The 12269-nt window shown below is 46.7% G+C and overlaps 2 protein-coding genes across 3 annotated transcripts; both read right to left on the reverse strand.

Annotated features, from left to right (window-relative positions):
• Positions 1-37: 37 nt before the first annotated feature.
• WBP1 (WW domain binding protein 1) lies at positions 38-2609 on the reverse strand. 2 transcript variants are annotated; one of them, XM_045827514.1, is made up of 5 exons: positions 2238-2597; positions 1795-1896; positions 1186-1288; positions 882-1058; positions 38-710 (listed from the first exon to the last, which is right to left on the reverse strand). In XM_045827514.1, the coding sequence occupies exons 1-5, from the start codon at positions 2304-2306 to the stop codon at positions 250-252; spliced, it is 912 nt and encodes a 303-aa protein (XP_045683470.1). In that variant the 5' UTR covers positions 2307-2597; the 3' UTR covers positions 38-249. The 2 variants fall into 2 exon arrangements, with proteins under 2 accessions (XP_045683470.1, XP_045683471.1); XM_045827515.1 differs by lacking the exon at positions 1795-1896 and having other exon boundaries at positions 2238-2609.
• Positions 2610-2967: 358 nt separating this feature from the next.
• On the reverse strand, positions 2968-5409 carry INO80B (INO80 complex subunit B). Its single transcript, XM_045827513.1, has 5 exons — positions 5249-5409; positions 4819-5011; positions 4475-4593; positions 4148-4317; positions 2968-3573 (listed from the first exon to the last, which is right to left on the reverse strand). The coding sequence occupies exons 1-5, from the start codon at positions 5304-5306 to the stop codon at positions 3043-3045; spliced, it is 1071 nt and encodes a 356-aa protein (XP_045683469.1). The 5' UTR covers positions 5307-5409; the 3' UTR covers positions 2968-3042.
• Positions 5410-12269: the final 6860 nt, after the last annotated feature.

Genomic DNA, 12269 nt, shown 5'->3' on the forward strand with positions numbered 1-12269 from the left:
TGAGTTGAGCACTAGTCCACCCAAATCCACAAGCAGCTGGTTCACATCTCTTTAATGAGATCAAAGGCTCCTGTGTATGTCAGTGGGGGTAGAGCTAGCACAGTCCCCCAAACACAGTCCCTCTCCTCAGGACTCAAGCCCTTTCAGGCAGATTCCAAGAGGGCAGGGAGAGGCCAAGGAGAACTCAAAGGAGCTGGGACCAAGGGTCTTTCTAGTGGGCAAGTAATCCACCCACCCTCCTAAAACTGCTTATGGGATGTCTCCTTCACTGGAAGCTGACCCCACAGAAGAAACTTGGGGTATGGGACCTAGGGGCAGTGTACAAGGGGAGTGGTCCCCCCGATCTGGCCGGGTGGCACTAGCCCTAGCCTCCTTGACTAGCTCACCCTCACTGGAGTCAGGACAAGGGCAGAGCTCAATACCCGAGTCACCAGTCAGGCGGCAATAGCGGCAGGCCAGGGGTGTGGGGGCAGGGCTCACCCCTGCCCCAGGCTCACCCTCCTGATGAGGGAGGGCACTCTGGTGGGAGGAAACACCTTCCACATTTGTTCCCTCACAGTGGGCAGGGCAGCTAGAAGTGGAAGAGCAGCAGGTACATTCCCTGGAAGCAGTCAAGGGGCAGCCTGGGACCGCAGTGTAAGGAGGTGGTGGTGTGCCTGGGCGGTGAACCACATCCTCATAGGCTGGGGGTTTGAAGGCGCTGAAGAGGCCTGCAGGAAAGAATGGCATGGTTGGTTGAATGCAACCAGGGATGAGGTGGTAGTCTCTTTACTATTAGGGAAAACTTTGCTTTGAAATATCTGAAAACAATATGAGGGTGATTCAGGGTCCTCATTTGGGAGGGGCCACTGGTAGTGAGCACAGAGCCTCAAGTCACTCACGAAGGTCAAGCAGTGAACCAGCAGGAACAGGGCCAGCCCCATGGCATGCCCCATGGTAGGCCAGTAAGTTGATCTCACGCTGCCGCTGCTGCTGCTGCAGTCGGAGTTTAGCTCGTCGATGACGGAAGGCGCAACAGCAGCTAAAGAGGATGAGGACTGTCCAGAGAAGCCAGAACCCTGTAGGGGGTGAAGAGGGAGAGTCTTAGATACCTCCCATGCAGAGAAGGGTCCCTGAAGGCTAAAATTCTGAGGTCCAAGGGATGCTGGACAGAAGGATCCAAGAACAGCCCTCTTGGAGACTCACACCAGAGCTCATAGTAGTAGGTGCAGCAGCCAGTCTCTCCACAGCAGTGGCCACTCTCACAGAGGTAGGGCTGGTTGTTCACTCCTGGGCAAAGCTCTCGAAGCTGGGAGCAAGGAGGAACTTAGAACCAAGGGAGATTCTAGCCCAAGGCACTGTCCACTCCCATCCTCAGCCCCTGCATGCACATCCACAAACCCACCCTGTGAACCAAGTTTAGTGCAGATCTACAGGGAGGGGGAAGAGTGATGCTGAGAGGGCTGTTCAAATATTTGAAGGGCAGTCAACATGCAAGAGGGTTTGGAATAGCAAAAACAGTCCAGAGAACAAGATGACAGTGTAGATGTACAGAGAGGCAGATTTCAGCTCTGCATATGGGTTGGCCCCCAAGGTATATTCAGTCGGCAAAGAGTTTGGGCAGAAGACAGACTGAGCTATCTCAAAGTCTCAGACAATGGGTTAAGGGTTTAAAGTAATTTCTGAAGCTTAAATGCTTTCATCATCCCCATGGTCTGGCACTCCCCATCCCCAAGGTGGGTCTTTCCAACCCTGGGTCTCAGACTTCCTAGGGTAGAGCAGGGGCAGTGTGAGACCCAGAACAGTGCTCCCAACCAGATGGGATTGCTGTGGATGATAAAGGATGGCATCCAGGGCGTGAGTCTGGGATCCAGCTCTTCTCCAAATTGCTCCCTCAAGAGAAGACGCTGCTGGACTCTGCAGTGATAATAGGCACACAGAAAAAAAAAATCATCACAAATAACTGTTACAAGACAGAGAGGGAGCCTCCTGGAGCCTCACTAAGCCTCTGTTCACTGGAGAGCCACTGCAAGCTCCCACCGCAGCCATGGGATGAGTCTATGAGGCTGCAGGCAAAATCAACTGTATCTACGTTACAAAGTTTAAACAAAGAGTGGAAGGGACATATTCAGGAACTTCACAGTACCTTTGGCTCCGTGAGTTCCTCCCGCCCCCACCCCCCAAAAAAAAGAAGGGACATGAAGGAGGAAAGGGATATAGATGGCTGTCGTGGTACGCTTTTGGAGCTGTTAGGATACCTGCTGTTGCGGCATCCGAAGTGCCCCCCAGGCCTCCTCGCTGCCGTTCCCGCCGCTGTCCTGAGCCATGCCTCCACCTACAGCCCCCTGAAGACTACAGCCTCCTCTATCGCCAGCTGCCCCGCCCCTGCCACCTCTGCCGCCACTGCCATGGTCCCTGCCCGGCCCATCTTTGCGGCTGCCACCATCACTCGGTGGCCGGAGCTCCCATCCGGGAAGAGCTCTGCCAACTAGGTCCCCGGTTGCTCCGTCCTACCAATCAGCATGGGCCTCAGAAGATGGGCCAATAGGAAAGGATTGGAGGTTTCTCCAGGTGACCAATCCACAGCAATGCCTCTGCCACTCTCCCAGACAACAAGAACTGTTCTCAGACAAAAGAGTGGAGTAAGGTTCGACCCACAGCCCTGACTGGCAGCAACGATAGCCAACAGGAACAACAGAACGGGCTTCGGGTTGTCAACCAATGAACGGCCACCTAGGAGAGCAAAATTCCTGCTGATTGGCTTGAGCCCTGTTTCCGGGGTTTACGACAAATGCCGGACCTCTCCAGGTAATCCTGCTGGAAGAGGCGGGGTCCCAAAAGTCTGCGGGAGTCTGAGCCCGAGTGGCCAGCTGTCCCAGGGTCTGGTGGACGTTTTCTAAGCATCAACGCAAACTACAATGCAGGCGAGATGTGTGCACCGGAAATTGGCTTTCCATACCCCATTCTCCCAATTCTGTACAAGTCGAGTAACTGGATGAAATTTAATAGGGTGGGGAAGACAATCTGGACAGGGGAGAGGGCGCAGAATCCGGGTTAAGGGTTTTAAGTAGCCAAAAGGGGAGACCCAGGGCCTTCGGGTCCCCCCAGCCGCATCTGCAAGTTGATGCGGTAGCACTGAAGGCTGCAGAGCGCCTGGCCTGTGCGGGAGCAGGCGTAGCGGCGCGGGTGCGGGCAGCCAGGTACTGAGCATCGCAGAGGGGGGCCAGATGGAGGTGGCCTCTGAGACACTGTTACTGGGGTGGGGATGCCAGGTGGGAAGGAAAGGGTGGAACCCTGTGCCCCGCTGCAGTAGCGCACCATGGGGGTTGGGACCGCAGCCCGCCCTCCCCGCCGCTCCCCCCTTGCAGCCCCCCGTCCTCCTCGCCCACTGGGCGCTGCAGTCTTGGTGAGGCGCTCTATAGTCTGGTTCTTGTGCTCTTCTGCCCGCCGAGCTGCCTGCAACCGCCTCTTACGCGCTCTCTCCTCGCGCTTCAACAGCATTTCCTCGGTGAGGGCAGGGGCAGGACAGACCCCAGCCACGGGCAATGGCAACATCGGGGAAGGCTGACTCTGCGCCTTCTGAAGCAGAGCTCGCTGGGGAGAGAGAGGGATGGTGTCAGAAAATGGAGAGGTGAGGTCCGTGGGGAGGCAGAAGAGGACAGGAAGAAAGCAAAGGTCTTAAAGAGCACAGGCCTTGGGAGAAGGGGTGGAATGAGCACCCTCTCCAGGAGTCCTTAATATTGCTTCCTTCCAGGTCTTCAGACTTTCAGCTTTAGATCATTGACTATCAAAGGGAAAATTATTAGTAACGTCACCTACCTGCCCTGCTTACTAAACTCTTTGAATCACATTTCTGGGGATTTTTTTGAGAAGCTCCTCTAGTCCTGGAAATGTTTCCTTTTCAGAGAGGTCTTTCCTCCCTATCTACTGCTATCTCTTTATCACGACTTTCTGTTTTTATCACCCTATTTTTGTTATACACATAACAGCTTTTCAAAATTATTTACTTATTTACTGCCCCCCCAACCCACACATGAATACCAGCTCCTTGAGAAAAGAAATATAGTTTGTCTTTTCTCCATCACTGATTGGCCATTGCCCAGCAAAGTTTTGGGGACATGGAAGGTTCTCTAAATATTTGGTAACAATAAAAAATGAACCAACCTACCTGTCGAGCAGTGAGCAGCCGTTCATTGATCTCCTTCTTGAGATCTCCATTGTCATCCAGCTCCCCTTTCTCCAGGGCATCCAGCCACCTCTGTTCCTCCTCTTCCTCCTGACCCCCTAAGTCTCCCGACAGGTCTCGAAGTGGGGAGGGGGACAAATTACTGTCTTCATCTGGAGAGAGAAAAGTAAAATTGTTCAGGTGGGGCACCCAAATTTGGCCAAGTTAATACTGGGACACTCAAAATTCTCACCCTTGTCAGAAGCAACCTTCTCCCCTTAATCAGGTATAATGAGAAACCCGGTTTCCCCACCTCCAGATCCTTCTCACCTAGCCAGGCTCGGTACTGCTCAAGGGGGACCCCTTCCATAGGTTCCTCTTCATTGTCCACAACCATAAGGGGAGAGGGTGACCGAGTTCCCTCAGGGATCACAGTGAAAGTGGGAACACTGTGGAGAAACACCACCACTCCGTAAGTTGAACAAGCGTCTTCCTTCTGCTCAGTAGCTAGCTACATCTAACCTTGCCCACACCCTCTAGGGTTCTTGCTGCCTTAATCTGGGACCTAAAGTCCCAGTGTCTATTCTCTGTCTTCTGAAAAGCCCAGTCAGCTTCTCCTATCTCTGCTTGCTGCTAAAGTCCCCCAAGTAAAACCTTGGCTCTATTGGCCTCACCTCTTGGTGCCCAAGACCTGGCCACCCAGCTTGATTTTGAGTTTGAGCTGGGGTTTGGCAGGAGATGGCTGCGTGGGTCCAGGTTCCTCTTCCTGATGGTGTTTTTTCTTGTGTTTCTTCTTGTGCTTCTTGTGCTTCTTCTTGTGTACTCCGTGGCCGTGGGCACCCGCCAGACTCAACTCTAGTGCTTCCCCTGTGGAGGGAAAGCCTGTCAACGATGTAAGGCAGGAGCCGGGCAGTGGAGAGCCCTCAACAACGGAATACCCCTAAGGGGTCCCACACTTCCCCGGTACGCGTTGTTACCATAGCAACAGGCCCGCCCTTTTTTTTTTTCCTCCCACCTGTGGCGAAATACCTTAGAAGCTCTGAAGAGCAAGAAAGGAGCCCCCTTTCTGCAAACGCCTAAGTTGCTTTATCAGCTCTCGCTTACCCGGCTCAGGGGCCTCCATAGCTCCAGAGGTGCTCCCGCGCCGCCACAGCTTACTCATGGATTCCTGCTAGGAAAGGTGGCTGGAAACGGTTGGGGCGCAAGCAGACATGCCTTTTCCGCCCTGCGGAAGAAGTAATGCCAGCGATGTAACCCGCCACTTCCGGTCGATAGCAACCATGTTTGTGCGGGGCACACTTTGAAGCTAAAATCCTCCCTGAGAAACAACGATACTTCCAACAAAAGTTCCGGACGCTCAATCTGGTTCAACTCGAAAGGGCAGCTTTCCCGCCTGTCCTTCCACACTATGTTCCCGAGTCCAGCGAGGGCTATTTAATTATTACACTCAAGCATCGGGAGCGTATACTCCTGGCCAAATTCGGGGCTAAGCAACAAGCATACATGGATGAATGTGAACACTTTCCTTTTCCGTTGAGGAGCTCACATTTCGGTGGAGTACATAAATTATATGGCCAGCAAAAGGGCTGAAGTGCTTAACAGCACAAGTGCACTAGAAGCAGGGCAAATAGTAGGTTTAAGCCTATATTCTTATCAGTAGAGAAATGAATAAATAAATGATGGTGCATCTGTCCAATATGGAGCACCATGTTGCTAACGAAAGAGTAATAAGTAATTGATATGACTGACATGGAATGTAGATCCTAGTAGGTAATAAATAGCATTGGAAACAATCTAAGTGTTCTCTAATGAAACACAAAACTAATTTGGTTTATGGATTTGGAACATCCATACAAGGGGAAGCTGTATTACTATTAAATGAAATGAGGCCCCAGAAGGCCACCCAAGAAGCTGGTGGCATCTGATTGGATTCTGATTGGTGGCTGGAGAACAAGGGTGAAGGGAGACTTGTTTTTCATAAAATACCCTCCTGTGTCTATTGAACTTTGTATAAAATGTGCATATTTAACCTAATTTTAAGGAAAAAAACAAAAACTCAGCCCCAACTGGTGTGGCTCTGTGGATTGAATTCTGTCCTGCAACTAAAATGTCTCAGGTTCAATTCCCCCTCAGGGTACATGCCTGGTTTGAGGGCCAGATTCTCGTTGGGGGCATGGGAGATACAATGGCTGTATCTCTTGCATATTGATGTTTCTCTCCTTTCTCTCTCCTTTCCCATCTCTCTAAAATAAATAAATAAAATTTTTAAAAAAGCAGAACAAGGTAGCTCTGAACTGATATATGAAATAATCAAGTTTCAAGATTATGTCATCCCATTTTAAAAGGCATAATATGGTATTATATATATTCATAGAAAAAAATTGAATGTGTGCTATACCCGTTAATGGTGGTTATCCTTAGAAGTTGAGGTTGGAGAGCTTTCACTATTGAGATCTGTAATGACCTTTCTTAAAGAGGTATATATCATGTTTATAATTAGAAAAAAGCACCATCTATATACATATATTTAAATATATATAAGATATATATCTGAACAAGGTAGCAGCAGTGAACAAAGAAAGAACTGATTCAAAAGATATTTCACTGATAAAATTAAAAGGAATCAGTGCCAATCAATATATGGCAATTTAGTCAGGAAGAAGTCAATGTAATATAGTGATTAATATTAAGAGAATGGACTTTGAGGTAAGACAAGCCTATTTTCAAATCCCAGTTCTATCATTTATTAGCTAGGTAACCTTGGTCTCAGGGTTATTTAAGCTCTCTGAACCTCGGATTCCAGCTTTGTAAGATGGAATGAAGTAGGATTTACTTTATAGGGCTCTTTCAAGGAGTAAAGCAAATCAAGAATGCGAAGTACCTAGGGTAGTATCTGGCACATAGTAGATGTTCAATAAGCAAACAACAACAATAATAGCAAACAACTTCTACATTTCTAGCCCAAATATTTAGAGGAAACAAGATGATTTATTTATTCATTTATTTACAAATCCATTTTATTTATTTACTTTTCAATAAGTATAAGTCCCTTAGGGGTACAGCATTACACGGATTCTGTGTCCAATGGCAAGAGATGTGCTTATGTGTACAAAGCAAAGAACAACACAGTGACTTTTGGTGGCAAACCAAACAAAACCAGAGTACTCTGAGGAAGGGTAACTCGTGCTCATGGAAACACTGGCATGGTTCATGCTAAATTCTGAAACGAGTTGCTTTAAATCAAGAGAACATAGGGAGAGAAGCAAGTAAGAAGAGAATTATTTAGTGTTGCCTAAGGTGAATTTGCAATGCGTGTGAGAATGCCTGAATAAGAGAGGAGAATCCAGTGCAGAAGGTATGAGTGATGGGAGACCTCAGCATAATAATGGGGATCCCTAAAAGGATGGAAACATACAAGATACTCCAGAATGAGCAAATAGATGAAGATGAAAGGACCAGGAACAGACCTGAGTGGGCACCTATCCTGGACAGGCAGGCGGAAGGTCAAGTTGAGAAGAGGAGGTCAAGAAAGGAACCCAAGGGCAGAGAGTATCAGCAAATGAAGGCTTCAGATGTGTACAGTTCTGCAAAGGGCAGGCTGAGCACCAAGAACAAGATGCACTGTAGCAGGATGTGAAGGCAATAGTCCTGTATCACCAGGAGTTAAAGCAGAGGATCACCTGTAGTTAGAGTTAGAGTTGATAACCTGCTTTTATATCCTATCTCTCCCTTGATCCCCATGGCAGCTCCCTAAGGGAGATGCTATTATTCTCTCATGAGGAAACTGAGGCTCAGAGAAGTTAAATGTTTTGGCCAAAGTCACATAGTTAAGACAGGGCAGAACCAACCTCAAACAGAGGTTTCCTGACACTGGACCCAGTGGTATTTCCTCAACATCCTGACACCCAGCAGGGAGGAAGTGCCAATAGCAAGTAGCCACTGGCTTCATTATTTTGTTTTTAGTTTTGTTTTGTTTAGAGTGAGAGAGATTTGAGCATGTTTGCATGCTGAAAGGAAGAACTCCTTCTGAAAGAGTTCTTAGACTTATTTTTTAATATATTTTATTGATTATGCTATTACAGTTGTCCCATTTCCCCTTCACTCCCGTCCACACTGTACACCCTCTCCCACCCACATCCCCCCCTTTAGTCATGTCCAAGTGTCGTACTTATGTTCTTCAGCTTCTACATTTCCCATACTATTCTTACCCTCCCCCTGTCTATTTTCAACCTACAATCTATGCTACTTATTCTCTGTACCTTTTCCCGCTCTCTCCTCCTCCCACTCTGCTGTTGCTAACCCTCCATGTGATCTCCATTTCTGTGGTTCTGTTCCTGTTCTAGTTGTTTGCTTAGTTTCTTTTGGTTTTGCTTTAGGTGTGGTTGTTAATAATTGTGAGTTTGCTGTCCTTTTACTATACATGTTTTTTTATCTTCTTTTCTTAGATAAGTCCCTTTAACATTTCATAAAATAAGGGCTTGGTGATGATGAACTCCTTTAACTTGACCTTATCTGAGGACCACTTTATCTGCCCTTCCATTCTAAATGAAAGCTTTGCTGGATAGAGTAATCTGGGATGTAGGTCTTTGTCTTTAATGACTTGGAATATTTCTTTCCAGCCCCTTCTTGCCTGCAAGGTCTCTTTTGAGAAATCAGCTGACAGTCTGATGGGAACTCCTTTGTAGGTGACTGTCCCCTTATCTCTTGCTGCTTCTAGGATTCTCTCCTTCGTTTTTAAAGTTCTCCTTTATTATTTGTCCAAATACGTGTTCATTCTGTTGTTTTTCCTCTTCCCCTTCTGGTACCCCTATAATTCGGAAGTTGGAACGTTTAAAGATGTCCTGGAGGTTCCTAAGCTTCTCCTCATTTTTTGGGGGGGGGATTCTTATTTCTCCATTCTTTCCTGTTTGGTTGTTTCTTCCTTCCTTCCTTGGTCCACTCTACTGTTTTGAGTCCCAGTTTCCTTCACATCACTATTGGTTCTCCGTGTATTTTCCTTCATCTCTTTTATGGTAACCTGCATTTTTTTCATCTAATTTGCACCCAAAATCAACCAATTCTGTGAGCTTCCTGATCACCAGTGTTTTGAACTGTGCATCTGATAGATTGGCTATCTCTTAGTCACTTAAAATGATGAGTCCTGGGGCATTGATCTGTTCTTCTGTTTGAGACATCTCTCTCTCTCTCTCTCTCTTTTTTTTTTTTTTTGGTCTGGTTGCTCCTGTTAGAATGAGTGGTGGAGCCTTAGGTGTTTACCAGGGCTGGGCTCCCCTAGCTAGATTGTGAGGTTTACGTGAGGGTGGGAGTGGGAGGGAACAATGGCGGTAGCTCGTTCTCCTGGGACCTCAGTCCCTCTCTGGGATCCTGGATTGCGCGTTCTGCCCTGGTCCACAATTGCCACCTCACTGGGTCTGCCAGCTGCCGCTTGCATACTCAGGGTCCACCCGCTGCAATCTTGCGCGCCCCAGATGCCTTACGTGCTCCCAGTTGCCTTATGCGCCCAATTCACCCTGTTCTCTGCGCGTCTGGCTGCTCCTCTCCGCCGCTCCTACCGGTCTGGATGAATGGGTCTACTTCAACTTCTTGGCTGTCCGACTCCCATTCAGATAAATTCTCTATCAGTTCTGGGTGTTATTCTGCCTCTAAATTGTTGTTGCTCTAATCTTGGTTGTGCATGGAGGTACGGTGTGTTCACCTATGCCTCCATCTTGGCCAGAAGCTCTATTTTTAAAATATAGTTTATTTTGAGCCCTGGCTGGTGTGGCTCAGTGGATTGAGTACTTGCCTTCGAACCAAAGGGTTATTGGTTCAACTCCCAGTCAGGGCATATGCCTGGGTTTCGAGCCAGGTCCCCAGTAGGGGTGCACTGGAGACAACCATACATTGATGTTTCCATCCCTCCCTTCCCCTCACTCTAAAAATAAATAAATAAAATCTTTTAAAATATATATAATTTATTTTGAAACAATCTCAAATGTACAAAAAAGTTTCAAGAAGAATACAAAAAACCTGGCTGGTATGGCTCAGTGGATTGAGCACCAGCCTGCAAACTGAAAGGTCACCAGTTCAATTCCTAGCCAGGGCACATGCCTAGGTTTCAGGCCGGGTCCCCAGTCAGGGGCTTGTGGGAGGCAACTAATTGATGTATCTCTCACATGTTGTTGTTTCTGTCCCTCTCATTCTCTCTCCCTTCCCTTCTCTCTAAAAGTAAATAAATAAAATATTTTAAAAAGAAGACTACAAAGAACTTTAGCTCCTTAGGTAGATTATTCAGTTAACATTTACCATTTTCTCCCCTACTCCATTATCATTCCTTTTCTGCTTAATCTGACAACAAATTGCAGACTTGATACCATTTCACCCTTAAGTACTTCACTGTTTTTCCTGAAAATGAGTACACTGTTCTATAACTTTTGGGCCACCCTCCCAACCAGGAAATTAACATCAATACAACAGTGCAGACCCCATTCCAATTTCACCAACTGCCCAATGTTGCCTTTTCCTTTCTAGTCCAGGATCCAAATCCAGGATCATGCATTATTTTACTAATCCTGTTTCTTTGATCTGCTTTAATCTGGAATCTTTCATCGCTCTTTTCCTATCTTTTGTGACCTTGTTTTCATTTTTATTTTTTTACAGATTTTATTTATTTTTAGAGAGAAGGGAAGAGAGGGAGGGAAACATCAATGTTTGGTTGCCTCTTGAGTACTCCCTACTGGGGACCTTGGCCCACAACCCAGGCCTGTTCCTCGACTGGGAATCGAACCAGTGACCCTTTGGTTTGCAGGGCAGCACTCAATCCACTGAGCCACACCAGCCAGGGCACCTTGAAAGTGTTTAAAGAGTACAACCCTGTGATTCTGTAGGATGGTCCTCAACCTGGATCCATGTGTAGACTCTTAAATTCTTGGTAGGAGTATTACACACAAAAAAGATTATGGTGTGTTTTTCTCAGAGAATGACATCAGGAGGCACTGATGTCAATCTACCCCACCGTAGATGATACTAAACTTGATCACTTGGTGTCTGCCAGTTTTCTTCTCTGTAAAGTCACCATTTTCACCTTTGTAATTAATGAGTATTTTCTGGGGAAATACTCTGAAATGAATATTCTGTTCCTCATCAAACCTTCACCTACCAGGCTCAGTATTCATCGACGAATACAGTGTAAATCAGCACTACTTTAACAATTGCCAAATTGTATAATCTTTTTACTTCCATTGTTTCATCTACATGTACAGGGTGAGGCAGAAGTAACACCTGCTTGAGTGTGGTTGGTAGGGTAATAATATGGGTGTAATAGTTTATTGTTTTAATTTGAACAATTTATCTAAAATGCCATGTGGTGTGCTTGAATGTGATATTGTTATGTTCCAGAATTATACACTTATAATTTTGTAATAAAAGATTTTGTAATAAAAAAGGTGTGTTATTTGTGCCAGGCCCTGTATTAGTCAGCATTCTACTGTGAAGAAGAGCTTTCTCTTCTCTTTACATTCATTTACATACGTATTTATTTGTATCATCATGGATTCCTGTTTCAGTCATTGGGTTGTACCCATTACTTATCTTGATGCTCAAGTTTGTCCAGGTTTTGTCAGTGGACATTTCTTCAAGGTGGCTTCTATGTCCTTTTGATATGTCTCCATTATTTTTTGAGTATTTTTTATTTCCTTGCACTACAAAATGATTTGGACTTACTTTGTACTTCCCTAGATAAGGGGTGGGAACCAAGGGAGGCCAGGGAGTAGGAATACATAGCTGAGGTTACACAAAGTCCACACCAAATTCACACCATGGAAACCTGCTGATGAGGATTTCCCTGCTGGCACAGCCATCCACTTCATATGGGGTGCAGGTACAGTGGTTATAACTGAACTACCCTGGGTCTTGTCTTGTTTTTACTAATTCAAGATTCAAAGTCCAGTTGGGAGTATTCCAGTTGGATGGCTTAGGCCAAGTGCCTACCCCTGGGCTATGAAGAGTGGGAGGGAGGATTCAAGTCCTACAGCTGCCAGAAAAAGGGAGAACTCCAACTTACCAATATTGTCCATAGTAGGGGGCTGTGAAGAAATAGGAAGATTATTTGAACACTGAGTGACCAACAGCCTCTTCCTCCCAATAT

The sequence above is a fragment of the Phyllostomus hastatus genome, unplaced genomic scaffold, assembly GCF_019186645.2.
Source record: "Phyllostomus hastatus isolate PE091 unplaced genomic scaffold, TTU_PhHast_1.1 phas_scaffold_78, whole genome shotgun sequence".
Lineage (NCBI taxonomy): Eukaryota > Metazoa > Chordata > Mammalia > Chiroptera > Phyllostomidae > Phyllostomus > Phyllostomus hastatus.